The 18632-nt window shown below is 37.5% G+C and overlaps 1 protein-coding gene across 2 annotated transcripts in view; it reads left to right on the top strand.

Annotated features, from left to right (window-relative positions):
• Positions 1–14254, top strand: part of TBC1D19 (TBC1 domain family member 19) — a gene marked incomplete at both ends in the record, with an annotated part of 126740 nt that extends 112486 nt beyond the window's left edge. For both annotated transcript variants that reach the window (XM_080697470.1, XM_080697469.1), the window contains 3 exons: positions 7566–7681; positions 13103–13173; positions 14180–14254. In XM_080697470.1, the coding sequence (XP_080553596.1) occupies positions 7566–7681; positions 13103–13173; positions 14180–14254 (262 nt within the window). The remainder of the gene's footprint in view (positions 1–7565; positions 7682–13102; positions 13174–14179) is intronic.
• Positions 14255–18632: the final 4378 nt, after the last annotated feature.

Here is an 18632-nt window from a genome sequence, read left to right as displayed (position 1 = left end):
AGAATAACCTATGAGAGTGCTGTCTTTTCTTAAAGGAAAACAGATCAATTACATACCGATGGCTTTGCTGTGATTTTTCCTTCCAAAAGGTTAAAGTTTGTTCACTGGTCTCACTATGAGTTATGGCTGAATATATAGACTATCTCTAGACTTTGATATTATTGATTCTTCCTTTCTCTTTTTAAATAACAATGTCTAAAGCAACAGAAGTTTCCAAATGATTTATCAGTGTTTTTTTTGTTTGTTTGTTTGTTTGTTTTTGGTGGTCCTAGGGATGGAACCCAGGGGCCTTCTACCTCCGGGCTACACTCCCATACTATTTTTTATTTTATTTGGAAACAGGGTCTCACTAAGTTGCTGAGTGCCTCACTAAGTAGCTGAGGCTGACTTCGAACCTGCGCGATCCTCCTGTCTCAGCCTCCCAAGAGCGTTGATTACACACATGCGCCACCACGCCCGGCTATCAGTGTTTTGTTCCTGTCTTCTCCTTTGACCTACCATGTTTTCTTCCCCTGTTAAGGAGGACATATTTGAAAAAAACGCTTTGAGGCCACACACAAAGAATTTGGAAAATAGAATAATGTAGTATTTGTCTTCTCCACACTTGAATGCATAGCCGATGGATGGCTGAGTTGAGCAGAAATTCAACCAAGCTTTTTAATTTCATTTTTAATAAGCTGTACAAATAGGATAAAATACTTATCAGTGTTGAAATGTCTTTATCTTTAAATCAAGATTATTTATTTCTTTCTCATAAAGTCAAGAGAATTCCTACCTCATGAAATGGTTTTAATGATTATATCGACAGTGTGATAAATTTCTTTTTATAAAGTACCACTGAATTTCAAAAGATTAGAAATGCCATTTGTAAATTAACACTTCATATTGTTTACTGCTAATCTTAAACTAAATACTTTTTCCTTTAGCTATTAAAAATAGTATTCTGACCCTGATTAAAATTATAAAGCAAGAATGTGACAAATACTTTATATTGAACACATCTTTTTTTCCTTAAACTTACAGTAAATAGACCTATTTTTTACTATTGCAGAATTAATATTTGGAATGTAACTATACTTTTTCACTAGGCTGAAGACATTTAGTTCATTGCTAGATACTATAATTCTTGTATTTTATAACCTATTAGTACACTTTAATCATTAATAGGAACAAATGTACTTTAGTAACTTATGATGAATATTAACTTTCTTATGAAGGAGAAAATATAAAAATTTCAATTGTCAAGGTCAAAATCAATTTTTTTTTAGTACTGGAGATTGAACCCAGAGGCATTCTACCTCCAAGCTATGCCCCCAGCCCAATTTTTTTTTTCTTTATTTGGAAACAGCCTCACTAGGTTACTTTGCTACATCACCAAGGCTGGCTTTGAACCTGCAATCCTCCTGTCTCAGTCTCCCAAGTACTGGGATTCCAAGCATTTGCCACCAGACCTAGCTAGAAATCAATTTTTAAAGGCTTTTATAAATAAATTAAAGCTAATTCTGTTGGAAATTTTTAATTTTCAATTTAATTTCTTTAATAATAGAATAGGATAGTCTCAGGTTATCCATTCAGTGAGCTTCAATTAGCTGATGTATTTTATCTAAGTTGTACTGCAGACATGAGGTTATTGAAAATATTCCCCGATTAATCTTAGTTGAGATTAGTATTTGTATCTCTTTCTTTTTTCATTCTTGTTCTGTTTAGAGGTTTATTAATTTTATTCATCTTTGAAAAAAGAGTTTTGTGTTTTCTTGATTTTTATATAGTTTTTCTGTTTCAATTTTATTGACTTCTCTTTATTATTTTCTTCCTTGTGCTTGATTTAGATTTATTTTGACCTTTTTGTCTTTCTAATTGTTTAAGTTATAATCCAGATTATTGATTTGGGATTTTTTTCTAATATAAGCATTAATGCACTAATGTTACAAATTTACTTCAAAATACTACTTTGCCTCCACTCAAAAAATTTTGGTATGGTGTCTTTTCATTTTTATTTGATTCAAAATGTTTTTAAATTTCTCTTTCTTTCTCGTTGACCACTGTTTTTATAGAAGTTTGTTGTTAAACCTCCAAATATTCAGAAGGATATCTTATTACTGGTTGATATTTTAGCTCTGCTGCAATTAGAAAACATGCTTCATATGATTTCATTTCTTTTAAATTTGTTGAAGTTTGCTTTTTGATCCAGAATAAGATCTCTCATGGCAAATTTTCCATGTGCACTTGAAAATATTTTTTTGTTTTATGAGTGTTGGGCAGAATGTTACATAAGTATCAATGAAATTGTAGATTATGTTGTTTAAGCTATCTATATACTTCTATATACGTCTTTATTAATTTTTCTCTACTTTATTAACCATTGAGAAAAGAATATTAAGAGTCTTAAAGTATAATTGTGAATTGTTTCTTCTTCACTTTTTTTTTTTTTTTTTGCGATACTGGGAATGGAACCCAGGGGCATTCTACCTCCAAGCTACACCCCCTGCCCTAGTTTTTAGTCATTTTTTACTTTTGAAACAGGGTCTCACTGAGTTACAAAGAGCCTTGCTAAGTAGCTGAGGCTGTCTACAAACGGCAATCCTCCAGTCTCTGCCTCCAGAATGCTGGGATTGCAAGTGTTTGCCACCACACCCAGCTCTTCAATTTTGAAGAAATATAAGATATTGGGGATTGAATGCAGGGGCAATCTACCACTGAACTACACCTCCAGCCTTTTTCTTTTCTATTTTTAAATAGGGTCTTCCTAAGTTACCATCAGCTGGCCTTGAACCTGTGGTCCTCCTGTCTCAGCCTCCCAAGTACTAGGATTACAGGTGTTCACCACTGGACTGGGCTCTTCTTCATTTTATATATGTTTTTATTTCATGCATTTTGAAGCTCTGTTTTTAGGAGATTTGGTCCTTTTATTATTATGTAGTTGCCTCCTTTGCTCTTAGTAATAAATTTACTTTGTCTCATATTAATATAGTCATTTCAGCTTTACATTTTTCATGATGTATTTTTTTACACTTTATCTTTTAACATATCAATTATCAATGCCTTATTTTCAAGTGAGTTTCTTGTCAAATGTATAGTTAAGTCTTCCTTGTGTGGTATTTTGTTTTCTAAGTGGTGTGTCTATATCATTTATATTTATATCAGTTATGTAATTGATATTATGAGCACAAAATCTACTATCTTGCTAAAATTTTCCATTTGTTCCATGTGGTCTTTATGTCTTTTTTTCTGCCTACTTTTTTTTTTTTTTTTTTTTTTTTGGTGGTACTGGGATTCCCGTAAGCCCTTCTACCACCGAGCTACACTCCCAGACCTATTTTTATACTTTTTTATTTGGAAACAAGGTCTCTTACGCCAGCGCAGCTGGCTTCGAACCTGCGCGATCCTCCTGTCTCAGCCTCCCAAGCACGGGGATTACAAGCGTGCGCCACCACGCCCGGCTTTTTCTGCCTACTTTTTAAAATTGAATGGTTTTCATTTCATATTAGCTCCACTATTGGAGAGTTATTGTTTTTGGTTTGGGGTTTTTGGATTTTTTTTTTTTCAGTACTGGGGATGGAACCCTGGAGCATTCTTCTTCCGAGCTACACACCCAGCCCTATTTTATATTCTTTATTTTTTCTTCTGTTTTTTTTTTTTTTTTTTTTTTTTTTGCGGGTCTGGGGATGGAACCCAGGGGCACTTGACCTCCGAGCTACACCCCCTGCCCTATTTTTTATTCTTTATTTTGAAACAGGGTCTCACTGAGTTGCAGAGGGCCTCACTAAGTAGTAGCTGAGGCTGTCCGCAAACCGTGATCCTCCTGTCTCAGCCTCCCGAATGCTGGGATTACATGCATGCACCACCATGCCTGGCTACTATATTCTTTATTTTAAAACAGGCTCTAAGTTGCAGGAGGCCTCAGTAAGTAGCTGAGACTGTCCTCAAACTGCACTCCTCCTGTCTTGGCCTCCCAAGTACTAGGATTACAAGCATGTGCCACCATTCCTGGCTTACTTGTATTATTTTTTAAAGATACTTTAATGATAGGTGCCATATGGTTTATAGTATACATGCTTAAGTAATCACATTCTACTTTCAAATAAACTCCAGGCCTGGATGGGAAATTCTTTCCAATACAATATTTGTTTTTCTGACTGTTATCAAGATCTTTATCTGTAATCCTCAGTAGTTTGAGTATAATATATCTAGGCATAGTTATTTTTAGTTTATTCTGTTTAGGATTTGTTGAACTTCTGAAATCTATAAGCTTATGCCTTTTGCCAAATTTGGGAAATTTTTAGCCATTATTTTTTCAAATATTTTTTCTGCACCATACTCAAATTCTCCTTTTTTCTGGAAAAATTTTTAAACTTTTGATATTGTCCCACAGTTCCTCAAAGCTCTATTTTTCATTTTTTTTTCTCCCTGATTCAAATTAGACACTTTTCCATTGATCTATACCCTAGTTTGTTTTTTTCCTCAGTCATTTAAATCCTCCTAGTAAGCCGGGCGTGGTGGCGCACACTTGTAATCCCTGAGCTTGGGAGACAGAAACAGGAGGATCGTGCAGGTTCGAAGCCAGCCGCGCTGGCTTAGGAGACCCTGTTTCCAAATAGAAAGTATAAAAATAGGTCTGGGAGTGTAGCCCGGAGGTAGAAGGGTTTCCAGGAACCCAGTACCCCCAAAAAATAATAAATAAATAAATAAATAAATAAATAAATAAATAAATCCTCCTAGTAACTTGGTTTGGGTTTTTGTTGTTATTTCTCATTCTTCATTCTTGTTCTAATATTTTTCATTTGTACAGTTTTCATTTGGTTCTTCTTTATACAAAACTCATAGAAGTGAATACTTATAAATTATACCTCAATAAACTTTGTTTTTTAAATAATGGGTGCTAACTGGGCATGGTGGCACGCACTTGTAATCCCAAGTAGTGAGGCCCTCTGCAACCAAGTAAGACCTTGTTTCAAACTAAAGAATTAAAAATATAGCTGGGGATGTAGTTCAGAGGTAGCATGCCTCTCTGTTCTATTCCTAGTTACATGCCACACACACACACACACACACACTCACACACATGGTGACACACACACACACACACACACACACACACACACACACACACTCACACATGGTGCTGTGCTGTCTGTATGGGAGGAGGTACTTTCCCTGTAATAAGACACTGAAAATTTGAGTAAATGAAACTGGTTGAAGATAATAATTTAGACTTAAAAGTCAATGCATTTTGAAGTATTAAAATGTCCAGTGGTGTGAGGCATGGTGGCGCACGCTTGTAATCCCCGCGCTTGGGAGGCGGAGACAGGAGGATCGAGCAGGTTCAAAGCCAGCCACACTGGCTTAGGAGACCCTGTTTCCAAATAAAAATATAAAATAGGTCTGGGAGTGTAACCCGGAGGTAGAAGGGTTTCCAGGAACCCCAGTACCACCAAAAAAATAAAATAAAAATAAAAATAAATAAAAAAATGTCCAGTGGTGGTAGGTGTAGTGGCATGCACCTGTAATCCCAGTACTTGGGAAGCTGAGAAAGGATTTCAGGTTTGAGGCCAGCCTTAGAAACTTAGACCCTGTTTCACTAAGAGACCCAAAATAAAATAGGTCTGGGGATGTAGCTTGGAGGTAGAACACCTCTGGGTTCAATCCCCAGCACAAAACCCAGTAGCCAAAAGTTGTCATTTTTTTCATCTGTAAAGAGATGCTCTTTAGTCAACCAAAAAGCTTACTTTGTCAGTCCTACTGCCTAAATGCACTTTTGTTATATTAGAATAATAGTTATTCAATATCGAGAAATTTTCAGTCGTAAGAGAATTAGTACAGTGACACCAACCAAGGCAGTCTTGAAGTCTCTTTTTTCTTCGAAGAAAATAGTACAGACACATCAACATAATCTTAGGGCAGTTTCAGAAAAAGAGTCTTTATATACCTCTCACGATCAGTCAAGAGATTTTTAGATGCTCATAGAAAATACAGAAATGTGAATAACTCATTTTTCTCTTAAGATACTAGACCAAAGACTTCATTTCCTGATTTCAGAGAGAAACTGGTACTGTAACATAAGCTACTTATAGGTAGTAGGATCTTATATTTCCTAAATTTTTTTTGTAACAAAATGAAATTCAGTGGGGTGGGGTGTGTGTGTGTGTGTGTGTGTGTGTGTGTGTGTGTGTGTGTGTGTTCTGAGAATTGAGCCCAGGAGCAGTCTACCTCTGAGCGACACTCACAGCCCTTTTTATTTATTTATTTATTTATTTATTTATTTATTTATTTATTTATTTTGGTGGTACTGGGGATGGAACCCAGGGGCCTTCTACCTCTGGGCTACACTCCCAGACCTATTTTATATTTTATCTGGAAACAGGGTCTCTTAAGCCAGCTGAGCCTGGCTTCGAACATGTGTGTTCCTCCTGTCTCAGCCTCCCAAGAGCAGGGATTACAAGTGTGCGCCACCACGCTCAGCCAGCCCTTTTTATTTTGAAGCAGGGGCTCCCTAGGTTGTTACAGGCCTGTGTCACCATGCCAGGCTCAACAGCATTTTTTTTTTTTTATGGGTCTGGGAATGGAACCCAGGGGCTTTCGACCTCTGAGCTACACCCCCTGCCTTATTTTTTTTATTCTTTATTTTGAAACTGGGTTTTACTGAGTTGCAGAGAGCCTCATTAGGTAGCTGAGGCTGTCCACGAACCACAATCCTCCGGTCTCAGCCTCCCGAATGCTGGGATTACAAACGTGCGCCACCACACCCGGCTTCAATGACATTTTTTAATTGACCTTTCAAAGTTCTGGTAACCTCATTGAAATGAACAGTTTGAAATCAGAGATCTATTTCTACAGTCTCTTAAAACTTTAGTGTGCTCTAAAACTCTTACCTGTTATTTCATTTTATCATTTGTAGAAATTTGACTGAAATGTAGCAATATAATTTATTGAATTGAAAAATATATAGCCAGGCGTGGTGACACACGCTTGTCATCCCAGCATTCGGGAGGCTGAGATAGGAAGATCGTGGTTCACGGACAGCCTCAGCTACTTAGTGAGGCCCTTTGCAACTCAGTGAGACCCTGTTTCAAAACAAAGAATAAAAAAAGGGGGGCTGGGGTGTAGCTAAGAGGTAAAATGCCCCTGGGTTCCATCCCCAGTACCACAAAGAAAAGAAGAAAGAAATATAAAACATTGAATACTCTTTCAAGTATTTTCAATAAAAATTCAAATTATGAACTGCCTGGCACTGTTAAGACTATTAGGTCAGATCATTGATTATATTCTGAAAAACATAATGAAATCATTGTTTTTAATAAAGACTGAACTTCAGTAAGAAAGGAAGTGCTAAAATCCAAAATTCTTCCTTGGAAGATTTTAAGACCACTAGTAAGAATACTCAGAGTTTCTTACCAATGTATGCTTGCAGCTTTTAGGAAAAGACTTCCATTTTGAATGTCCAGGTGATTTCTCAGACTCTCCATTCACCTTAACAATAATGGGTTGGGCTCTTCTGACACTGCCTTTTTGTTAAAAAAAAAAAAAATCTGGCATTAAAACTGATTTTCATTTTTCCTTGCCTACAGACTTCGCATATCATTTAAATGGATGGTTCGAGCTTTCTCTGGATACTTAGCTACAGATCAACTCTTGCTTTTGTGGGATAGAATCCTAGGTTACAACTCTCTGGAAATTCTTGCTGGTAAGAATAAGTGCTTGTTTGTGAAATACATAAAGCCCCTTTCCTTTCTAACATCTTCCATATGCAATTACTGATTGAGTCTAAAGCTGTCATTTCTAATGCATGAACAGTGTGTGTGTGTGTGTGTGTGTGTGTGTGTGTGTGTAAGAAAAGTACTGAGATTCTGCAAGTCTTGAAACTTAGTAAACTCAGAACTTTTCTTACACACACACACACACACACACACACACACACACACACACACATCACCAGTCTATTCCTACTCTTTCTTCTTGGCTCCCCAAAAAAGCCTGTTTCTCCTCTTTTCCTCTTTTGGTCCACCATGGGCTTACTTCACCTATGAGCTCTGTGCAGCAGAGTGTAGATAGACTTCTGTCACGCTCAGACGTGCCTAGCTTCCTCAGCATTCTCTTCGTGCCCCTTCTCAACTATGACCTAAAATCCAAACTGAGACAGAGCTTCCACATAGCTACAATATCAGCTTTTCTGGACTTGAGTTTACACTGAATTTTAAATCTTTTCCTTTCTGCCCTAGTGGCTGAATTTTCTTTTAGGTACTTTTTTATGCCAAAAAAATTCTTTTTTTTAGGAAGATACATATTTATCTGTATTTAATATTTAATCAGATTGTACAACGAATATTGTAAAAACAATATACCAGTCCCATATTTCTTATTATTTTGCTTCTCTTAAGCACAATAGACCCAGTTGTTTTTGTCACAGGGATTATTAGGAAACTCAAGTAATAGGAGGTTTTCACAACAAGAGGTGGATAGCAGGAAAGTTGGCAGAGTGTTTGGGGTTTTTTTCTTTTCTTAAATTTATAACATTTAAAAATAATCTCTCTGGCCTCTTGTGAAAATAATACATAATTGAAGGAAAATATAGCAGGAAAATTCTCTAGGTACTATATTAATATTTTCTTAAGTGCCAAGAGGTCTGCAATAACTGGATGACATTTAGAAAGAGAAAATTAGAGTAACAATAAAGTGTGATGATGACAAATGTCACCACTGGGTGTAATGAGAGATTATCACTGACTGATGTTTTGAACAACTCCTGGCATCCTTCTCTTACAACTTCTTTTTATCACCCATGTAGTGTGAGTTAGGAAAGAATGGTCTGCCCTCGTCTTTTTGGCTGAATGACAAGACAATGATACATGTAACTAGAGATAGAAGGAATGCTGAAGGCATCAGAGAAACTTGTTCAGGTGTGTGTGTGTGCGTGCGTGCGTGCGTGTGTGCGTGTGTGTGTGTGTGTGTTTTACTGGGGATTGAACCCAAGGGCAGTCTACTTCTGAGCAATACCCCCAGCCCTATTTTATTTTTTATTTTGAAACCAGACCCTTGCTAAGTTACTGAGGCTGTCCTTGAACCTGTAATCCTCCTGTCTCATCTCCTAAGTACTGGGATTCTAGGCGTATACCACCATACCCAGCTATTTTCAAGCATTTTTGACAGTTTTAGCTTCTGTTTGAACACTTCAGCATTGGTGATCACTGTTTTAGCAGGACCAGCTTCAGTTCTAGATAATTGGACTTGCTAGTACTCTTTTTTTTTTTTTTTTTTAATGAAGGTTGTCTTCATGTTTCTTCTACTGTGGCATCCCTATCAGATCTCCCCAAAGTCTTATCCTTTCCTGATTATGTAGCCTTATTTCCTGATACCATTTCTCAAGTGATAGGATTTTAGAATTTTAAACAAATAATTCTTGTGGATATGCCAGAACCTTTGAAGGAGATAGATAGATAGATAGATAGATAGATAGATAGATAGATAGATAGATAGATAGATAGATAGTATTTGGTATCATTTTATTTTATTTATTTATTTATTTATTTATTTATTTATTTTGGTGGTACTGGGGGTGGAACCCAGAGGCTTTCTACCTCCGGGCTATACTTCCAGACCTATTTTATATTTTATTTGGAAACAGGGTCTCACTAAGTTGCTGAGAGCCTCACTAAGTAGCTGAGGCTGGCTTTGAACCTGTGTGATCCTCCTGTCTCAGCCTCCCAAGCGCAGGGATTACAAGCATGCGCCACCATGCCCGGCATTTAGTATCATTTTAAAAAATGATGTTAAAGAAGAGTGCTCAATATAAGAAAGCACTTTCTAATAATTAGGACTTTCTAAAAGTAGAATGAGCTCTTTGTCACCTGAAGAATCAAGAGATTTTATAACTTGAAAGAAATGTTGTATTAGAAAACCTCTTAGGCCTCTTCCAATTTAAATTCTCTCTTCTGTGCCTTATCACCCCCTAATAAACTGAAGCAAAAATGAAAGGGAATGTGCAATACTATATTTGCTCTAAACCAGGCACTCATCTGTGAGCTCAGAATATTAATAAAAATGTTAGTGATGAATAAATAGGAAAGTAATTCACATTATTGCATCCATCCATTTTCCCTGAGTGCTTTTTAAAATCAGTAGAGAGGCCAGGCATGGTAGCACATGCCTGGAATCCTGATACTTGGGGGGCTGAGACAGAAGGCTCATGGATCCAACGCCAGCATGTGGTAACTTAGTAAAACTTGTTTCAAAATAAAATAAAATTGGGCTGGGGTTTAGCTCAAAGGTAGAAAGTCCCTGGGTTCAGTCCCCAGTGCCATACACACAAAATAAGTAGGAAAGAATTCCAGAACGTCTAGAAATAGAACTAGACTAATGGAAGCTTCCCTGCCCTGGAATTCAGATCAAAAGCCACCAAGGTAGACAATTTCATATAGGTAAATTAAAATTAGTTTTTATTATTTCATACATTTTACATGAGTATTTTAGACTACCTCTTTTAATCAAGTGAGTTACTAGCCTTTAGAAATATTTTGTATAATTTATCTCTGGATTTAATTGCAAACTAGAGCCTTTTAAGAACACTTTACAGCAAAGGTGTCTACTGTTCATGATAGCATTGCTTATAATTAAATGAATGGGAATAGTTTAAGAGATTAAAAGTAAACATTATAGTCTCCACATTCATATAAATATGATTTCAGTTGAAAATACCCCAAAGTATAGATCCTTTCTCCTTGGCAAACAAGCCTGTTCTTCAGAAGGGCTGGGCAAATTAAACATGAAGCAAACGGAAAGGAACTTCTGTGATGTGATACCAAGATAAATAAAGGTTATGAGCACACGAGCATTGTGGATGCTGAGATCACTTAGTGAGCTGCTGTCTTCCTCTCCTTTATCTCCCTTTGGCAAGACAGCTTCCCACGATGTCAATCTTCCCTGCTACAATGTGTACATCCTCTCAAGCTTTCAGCCATTGGGTCCAATTATCCACAAAAAAGGAAGTAGTAATCATATTACTTAGCTTCTAAAGTGTCTCCACTGTCAAAAATAGGATTCCAGATATTAGGAAGCTACAAGGAATTGCAGCTCCATGACTTTAAAATACTTTTCTTCTCCTTAAAAAAGAAATTCTTTATCTTATATCTCTTGTAGCCCTTGTTACATATTGAACAGCCCTGGTTGACTTGATTTTAAATTTTGTTTTACCACGACACTCTTCTCTTCTCCAGAGTTTTCCTGTCTGGTTCTAATACTTTTTGCCAGAGTTGCTTGTCCCCTGGACTTCCCACTCACTGGTTGTACCCTGTGGCGTCTGGGAAAAATAGGAGGCCTGCCTCCTGACATTCACTTCTCGAGCACAACCAGGTCTTGTCAGGCCCGGAACACCATGGCGGCATCCTGCAGGCCACCACTGCAAGACTGCTGAGGGGCAGCAGAGCACGTCTAGGAAAGCACAGGCATGAGGCATTGCTGCCTATGCCAGTGTCAGTCGTGGCATCGAGTAACGGGTAGACGCACAGGTTCAGATCCGGGATAAGTGCCAGCTCTTCTGTTTTCTACCTTTGTGACTTTGACTGTGCCACCAATCTTATCGTGCCTAAATGTCTACATTAGTAAAGTGGACATAAGAATAGTATTTAATTCATAGACTTGGTGTGATAATTATTCTCATAGTAAAATGTATTTTAAAAGTACGTTTGCATGAGTTGCGCAATATCCCCAAGAACTAGTCACAAATATTTGGTGGTGGGGGGGGGTGATACTGGGGATTTAACCCAGGAGCATTCTACCTCCTACTATACCCCCAGCCCTTTTATTTTTTATTTTGAAACAGGATCTCAGTAAGTTACTGAGGGTCTTGCTAAGTTGCTAAAGTTGGCCTTGAACCTACAATGTGCCTGTCTCAGCCTCCCAAGTACTGAGATTAGAGGAGTGCGCCACTACACATGGCTCCAAATGATTTTTTAACATTTACTACTGTCCTATACTAATGATTCAATGGGTCAGGAAAGCATAACCACTACTGGTGGTAAAAAGAAAAGGGAAGAAGTCAAGAGTGATCTCCAGGCAGTGCCATCCTTTTACCATCGAGATCAGCTACCTCTTATCCTATATGGGTCCTTCTGTTGTTCATGACTCATTCTCTCACAAGTCACTTCACAGTAGTTTATGTATTAGTAAGTATTGTATTTTAGCATACATTTTTCTCGTGCTCTTGTTTAATGTAAACATTCCCAGTGTTTTCTACTTGTTATTAAACTTCAAAATGTTCTATGATTTATTTTTTAAAGTTTCAACTTCCTTTTTCCCCACAGTGAACATTAATGTAAATTACAGTGTCAGTCCCACACCAGCCCTCTCCACAGATATATGCATCTGTGACATGAAGAACGTCATGTTGAGTATATAAAAATACAAATTAACAAAATATTGTAAAAATATCTTTAAGAATAAAAATGTATTGCCATGCTTATATCAGGACACCTCCTTCGTACCTATAAGACAATCTGATATACTTAAAAATTTGGTCTTCATATAACTTTCCAGAAGCCTCTTCATTACATTAGAGAGAAACACCTCAAAATAAACTTTAATTTATATCATTAGAGTTTCATGCCATTTTAAACTTACAATTTTAGTTGTAGATATGAAAGAAACAACTCATAAAAGTGACCTTTTTTTGGCAATACTGGGGATAGAACCCAGGGGCATTGTACCTCCAAGCTACACCTCCAGCCTTATTTTCAGTTTTGAAACAGGGTCTCACTGAGTTGCGAAGGACCTCACTACGTAGCTGAGGCTGTCTGCAAACTATCATCCTCCGGTCTCCGCCTCTGGAATGCTGGGATTACGAGTGTGCGCCACCATGCCCGACTAAAGTGACTTTCCCAAGACCAGTGAATTTTCATTTCCTTCCAAACTGTGGCATTCAGTTTGTCTAGCCATCAGTCTCCACTCTCTGGAGTAGACAGTTTCCACTCGTCACAAGACCTCAGCTCAAGGATGCAGGGGTTGAGCTGTGCGGAGCACTGGTCTGAGCTCTCACAGTGGCTTGTGGACAGAGCAGTAACCGTGTCGGCTGTTGAGCAGGCCAGCAGTTGAAATAGTGTGCATTCTTTTCCAGTCCTGGCAGCTGCCGTGTTTGCTTTCCGAGCAGTGAACCTGATGGAGGTGACATCACTGGCTGCAGCTGAAGTAAGGATAAGTTACACTCAGAGGGGATGGAAATAGTTCCTGAGGGATTGCCAGGCTCAGTCACTTCAGTTTCTGATGCATAGGACACACTTTACTTGTCACTGATTTTTTTTTAAAACTAGGGTGAAACCTCCAAGTTCTGAACTAAGTAATATTAAGTCTTCAAATTTCCCTAACACTTGCAAACAACCTTCTTGTAAAGGAGTCATAAACAAGATTATTCTAGGAAACTATTATGGCCATCATGGGAAATGAGATATCTAGCAATTTTAATGGAAATGATTGGAGCTAGGTTATGTTTTCTTATTGTTCACACCCACAGTCATAAAGCAGCAGAACCAGTTGAGAGAGTTAGAGTATGTGGTTAGATGACGTAGTAAGGATAAATTTGGGTTATTTTTAATGGTAAGCAAGTCATTTAAAGCTGATTATTTATTTTTCAATGGTATAATTTATGTCTGAAATATGGTTTAATTAAATCGTTCTTTAAAATATTACTATATTTATTATCTCTCACAGAAATATAAATTTAATCCTTAAAATAGCTGCCCACATGCTTTGTTTAAAGGGAAGAGGATGTTTACGCATCTTGCAACTGAATAAATATTAGTAACATCTCAGAATGATTTCCTGCAGTCAGTTACTCCTTACACTAGAATAACGGGTCTAAGATTCATAATGTACGTTTATTTATAGAAGCAAGTTGAAATGTTAGACCTCTTATAAACTCATGCTACCTTGTATATTTGAAGACGGCTCAAGACTGAGATCCATGTTATTTTCTACTGCACATTTTGGCTTTTTGCATATGCACTAACATTAAGAGATTCAGAGAGAAAAAAGGGATGATGTAGCTATACTACAGAGATTTAAGAAAATCCAGAGAATTTAGAGTGTGTGTTGATGTCAAAATTACCTTGTAACAATATTTCCTGTTGTATCTTATTTCATAGACTTCACTTTCCTATTAATAATTATTTATATTTTTTGTTTTGTTTTGTTTCAGGCAGTTCTTGCTGACCTTTCTACTTTAAAAGTTATGCCTCTTCTTCAAATTTTTCTGTTTGCTACTGTCACCTGATCTTCTCAAGGTCACTGACAACACATCTAGTTTTTCATTAGAAACTAATCATGAACTATGCAAACTCTGCATAAAACCAAAATTAAACTTTGCATATAAGCCAATAAAGATCATGTTCCTCCTCAGTTAAAGCTCAGTGGTTTTTCACTTTTTGAAACAGTAACTCTGCACACCAAATATTGCACTGCATGCTGCTGATTTTCAAGAGAGAAGCAATAGACACGACTTCTGCTGATCAAGATCACTGTAATCTATGTAATGCTGACTGACTAATAAAAGGCATGTAATATATGCAATAACAACTGAAGATACTGTAATAAACTTCGAGAGGTAATGTAGCTTCTTGGAAATTTCTTTTATGTCAGTTTATAAATTTATCTCTAGATAATGTATTGTTTTTGTCTTATAAATTGCTCCTCACTCAGCTAGGGGTAGGGTAGGATGTGATGAAGCTTGAAAAATATAACACTTGTAAGTAAGAATTCAAACATGCTTTAATATTTTTAGCAATTTTTCTCTCATGAGGGAATTAATTTCTAGAGGCTTCTCCACTTTATTATCCCTTAATCAGCTCTATGGGGAAAGGTCAAATACAATTATATCCATCAGACAATATTTTATTCTTCACTCTCTGAAAGTCAGGAAACCATAGGGGAATCCCTTTCATCTCTCGCTTCAGAAGCGTTGACATGGCTGAGGCCTGTTGTCAGATTCTGTTTCTCCAGAAGAATACAAGAAGGACACGTAAGGAAAGAAAGAGAATGAGAATCAAAACCACATCCTCTTCTGCTGAAACTTGGTTTAGCAAGATTCTGGGGCAGAGCATCTGAGAGACACTGCATGTGGGTCGTAAATACTCGTTCTCAAACTGAAGACATCATTCGAGGCGTCAGGTCTCATTTTGGTCTCTTAAAATAAAGGGTCTTATTTTGTCTTACTTTCTGAAGACCTTCCATTTCAGTAATATGGAATGATAATATGTAGAAAAAAATTGAAAAGCCACCCTGTGACTAGATTAAAATTCAAGGTGCTGATCACTTAGATATAATTGTAAATCAATAGATTGATACTCATACTGATTAGAATTTTATTTAAAATTATCCTAAATTATTTCATGAATCTTTTATTTTGACAGCATATGTTTAGAAATGTATGAAATTTAACACAAATCTTCAAGTATGATGAAGTTTCGTATAACTAGTTTGTTAATTTACAGACCTATTTTATATACTTTTATTTATCAGGTATTCGTTGACTTATTAAGTACTAAATAATAATTTATTTTGTGATTGTTTTTTCTTGTGGTGCTGGGAATCAAATCTGATCAATTCTTAATAAACTCCATTTTGTTGCTTTTGAAGGTGACACATTTTTTTTTCCTATTTGGTATATTTTTTATTTTTTATTTTTATGTGGAACATATTAAAAACAGAATACATTCAGACTATGCTTGGTACCCTCCCCCTTTCTCTTCTCCCCTTTCCAATAATGAGTGTCCAGGTTAACCATGCTATATTTATATTTTTACACATATTCGGATGTAGCTCCTCCATTAATCAACCTCAGCCTTCTTTCTCTCCTGTCCTTCCATTCCAGCTTTGATGAGGTTTCCCCTCCATTGTCTGGAGTCCTCTGGTATCCCTAGTACTCCCTGGTTTGAGCATATTAGAGAAAACGTAAATCCCTTCTCTTTCTGTGCTTGGCTGATCGCACGTAACATAATATTCTCCTCAGCTATAAAAAAGAACAAAATCATGTCATTTGCAAGAAGGTAACACATTTATAATCATATGCTTTGTCATTGAATGCACATATTTGGAAAAGATTGGCACACACCTGTAGCTAATGTCCCCTGCCTTCTTCCACTCTGAGAAAATGACAAAAATATTAGGAAGAAAGTTTTTAAAAAATGATTAGTGTCAAATGTCTACGACTATGCCTGTCTTTGGCTTCTTTCTTTACAAGAATATTCATAAGCTTTTTTAAAAGAGGCAATGTCTAGTCTACTTGTTTGGGAAACTTGGCCCGAGCTGTAAATCCCTAAATAATCAAATCTCTATCACTCGTGTTTTGGGGATGAGAGAGAAATAGACAGTAGGAAGTTATTAGACTTACTCTGTTTACCTTACAGAAGTATGTAGGACTAAGTGAGGAAAATGTACTTGAAAGTAATTTTTTAATTTCAAAGTAACCAACCAAATATATTGTTGGCAATTAATTTTACATGTAACATTTTCAGGTCAAGTGGTAGAAGACGACATATGAAGAATGTCCAACTTCATTAGCATTTGCTAAGTCAAGGTTGCACCTTTAACAAAATGAATGGGTCATGACATCACAGATCCTTTTATCTGTTACAAGTGGCTCTGGGCATTGGTTCTGAATTTCAATCCCAATACCAAACCTAGCATGCAGCCACACATTTTACTGCTCCCACAAACCTTTCTCAGCCACTGCTGCTCTTCGCTGCTTGTTTCTATACTGCGTGGAGGGAAGTCAGGCTGCCTTACTTACTCCATCCCTAGCTGCACTTCCTCACGCTGCCTCCCTTCTCTTCCTCCTCTTGCATCCCCCGTGCCATCTCCTCTCAGCCACTGGCAGCCTTCACGTCTGTTCTGCCAGTGACCACGGGATCTGAGCCACCAGTGCGAACGCGCCACTGGCACTGATGGTGAATACTGCCTAGGAGAATGGTGTTTGGCTCCTTGGGATTTCAGTTCACCCACCACTTCAAAACTTGGCTTTATTCTCCACACTTATTTTCTTCCTTCTTGTATCAAGAAGTGTCTCATCTATTCCTGTACTTCTTTAAGTGCAGATTTGATGGGATCATTTATAGTCTAAAAAATTTAACAGTTCCTCATTGCTTAAAGGCTAAAGTCCAGGCTCTGTAGCATGGCAGGAATAATTCTTCACGTCTGGGCCTTTCCATTTCCATACTCCCCACCACTATTAACCGATTCATTTTCTTCTCCTCCATCCTCCCCAGATTCATGCTGGTCCTCAAGTGCCTATGGTTATTCATTTTGTGTCTGGCAGAAGGATCCTTTTCATTTCTCAATCACACACACACACACACACACACATCTCCTCTGCTGTGAAGATAACCCGAAGCCTATAAATTAGAATTACTTTCTTCTCTTTGTTCTCATAAAACTGTTCATATACTCATGTGGTACTTGTACTGTTAAACAAAAATATTTTGTAGACATAATCTGATTATCACTTCATTACAAAGGCAGTTTTCACTGACTTATCCTAGGCGCAGAAGACAGAAGAAGAAATTTGTGCATTGAGGCATTGAGTTTGTATCCCCTCACTTGTTCCAAAATTGTTGCTGTGTGTGTGTGTGTGTGTGTGTGTGTGTGTGTGTGTGTGTGTGTGATTTGGATTTGAACCCAGGGGCACTCCACCTCTGAGCTACCCCCACCCACAGCCCAATTTTTTTTTAAAAAAATAGGGTTGCACTAAGAGATCCTTGTTAAATAGCTGAGGCTGGCCACAAACCTGCCACCCTCCTTGTCTCAGCCTCCCAAGTACTAGGATTACAAGTGTGTGCTACAATGCCCAGCTGGGATTGAACATATTTAATTAAAACATAATTCCCCCCTCTGCATCTAAACTCCATTCTTTTACAAAGGCTCCAACTTTTCATTGGAGTTCTACCCTTTCCCCCATGTGCATCAGGTGAAGCTAACTCCCACTCCTAAGATCTCTGGGATGGCCCAGCAATTACCATGTATCATCTGCCTGGACACAGCAATTGCTTCAGGATCAGTGCATAGTCTGACCAGCAAGAGCCAATTAAACTTGACTACAAGACTTTGGCTTATTCTTTCAGGGAAGCTGGATGTGAAAGAGAAAAGATGTAGGGTCTGAAGCTTCTGCCACCTAAGAATGAAGAGAATGAAAGCTGCTTTTTGTCTGTTTATCTTCAGGTCACATTCCACCAGGTTCCCCTCGACCATTGTGTTACATCCACCAAAGGGCTCTCCTTGCATCAGAAAGGATCCTAACTAATGGCAGTTACTTTTCTTTTAGACCGTTCATTCTAATATATGTATCAGAAAGTACAGAGAACCCCTGTCTACAGACTGCTCAAACTAGGGTGGCGTTTTTTAACATCTCTTAATCAGGATACACCGGGTCCTTACAAAGTTAAATTCTATGTTCTAAATCTATTAAGCTACCAGAAGCACCTTACACAGGGTATACCTTTTTGTTTGGTCCTTTGCTCACATGGCTCCCTCTACTTAGAAACCTTCTCTTTTCCGCTTTACCTAACTCTACCTTCTACCTCAAAACCCAGTGCAGGCTCTGCATCAACAGGGAATTTTTCTTTCAGCCCATGGTTTATCTCTTAACTTTCCTACTTTTG

This window comes from Muscardinus avellanarius (assembly GCF_963383645.1).
Source record: "Muscardinus avellanarius genome assembly, chromosome: 6".
Classification (NCBI taxonomy): Eukaryota; Metazoa; Chordata; class Mammalia; order Rodentia; family Gliridae; genus Muscardinus; species Muscardinus avellanarius.
The sequence above is the reverse complement of the archived record's forward strand: the minus strand, read 5'-3'. Positions and strand labels throughout refer to the sequence as shown.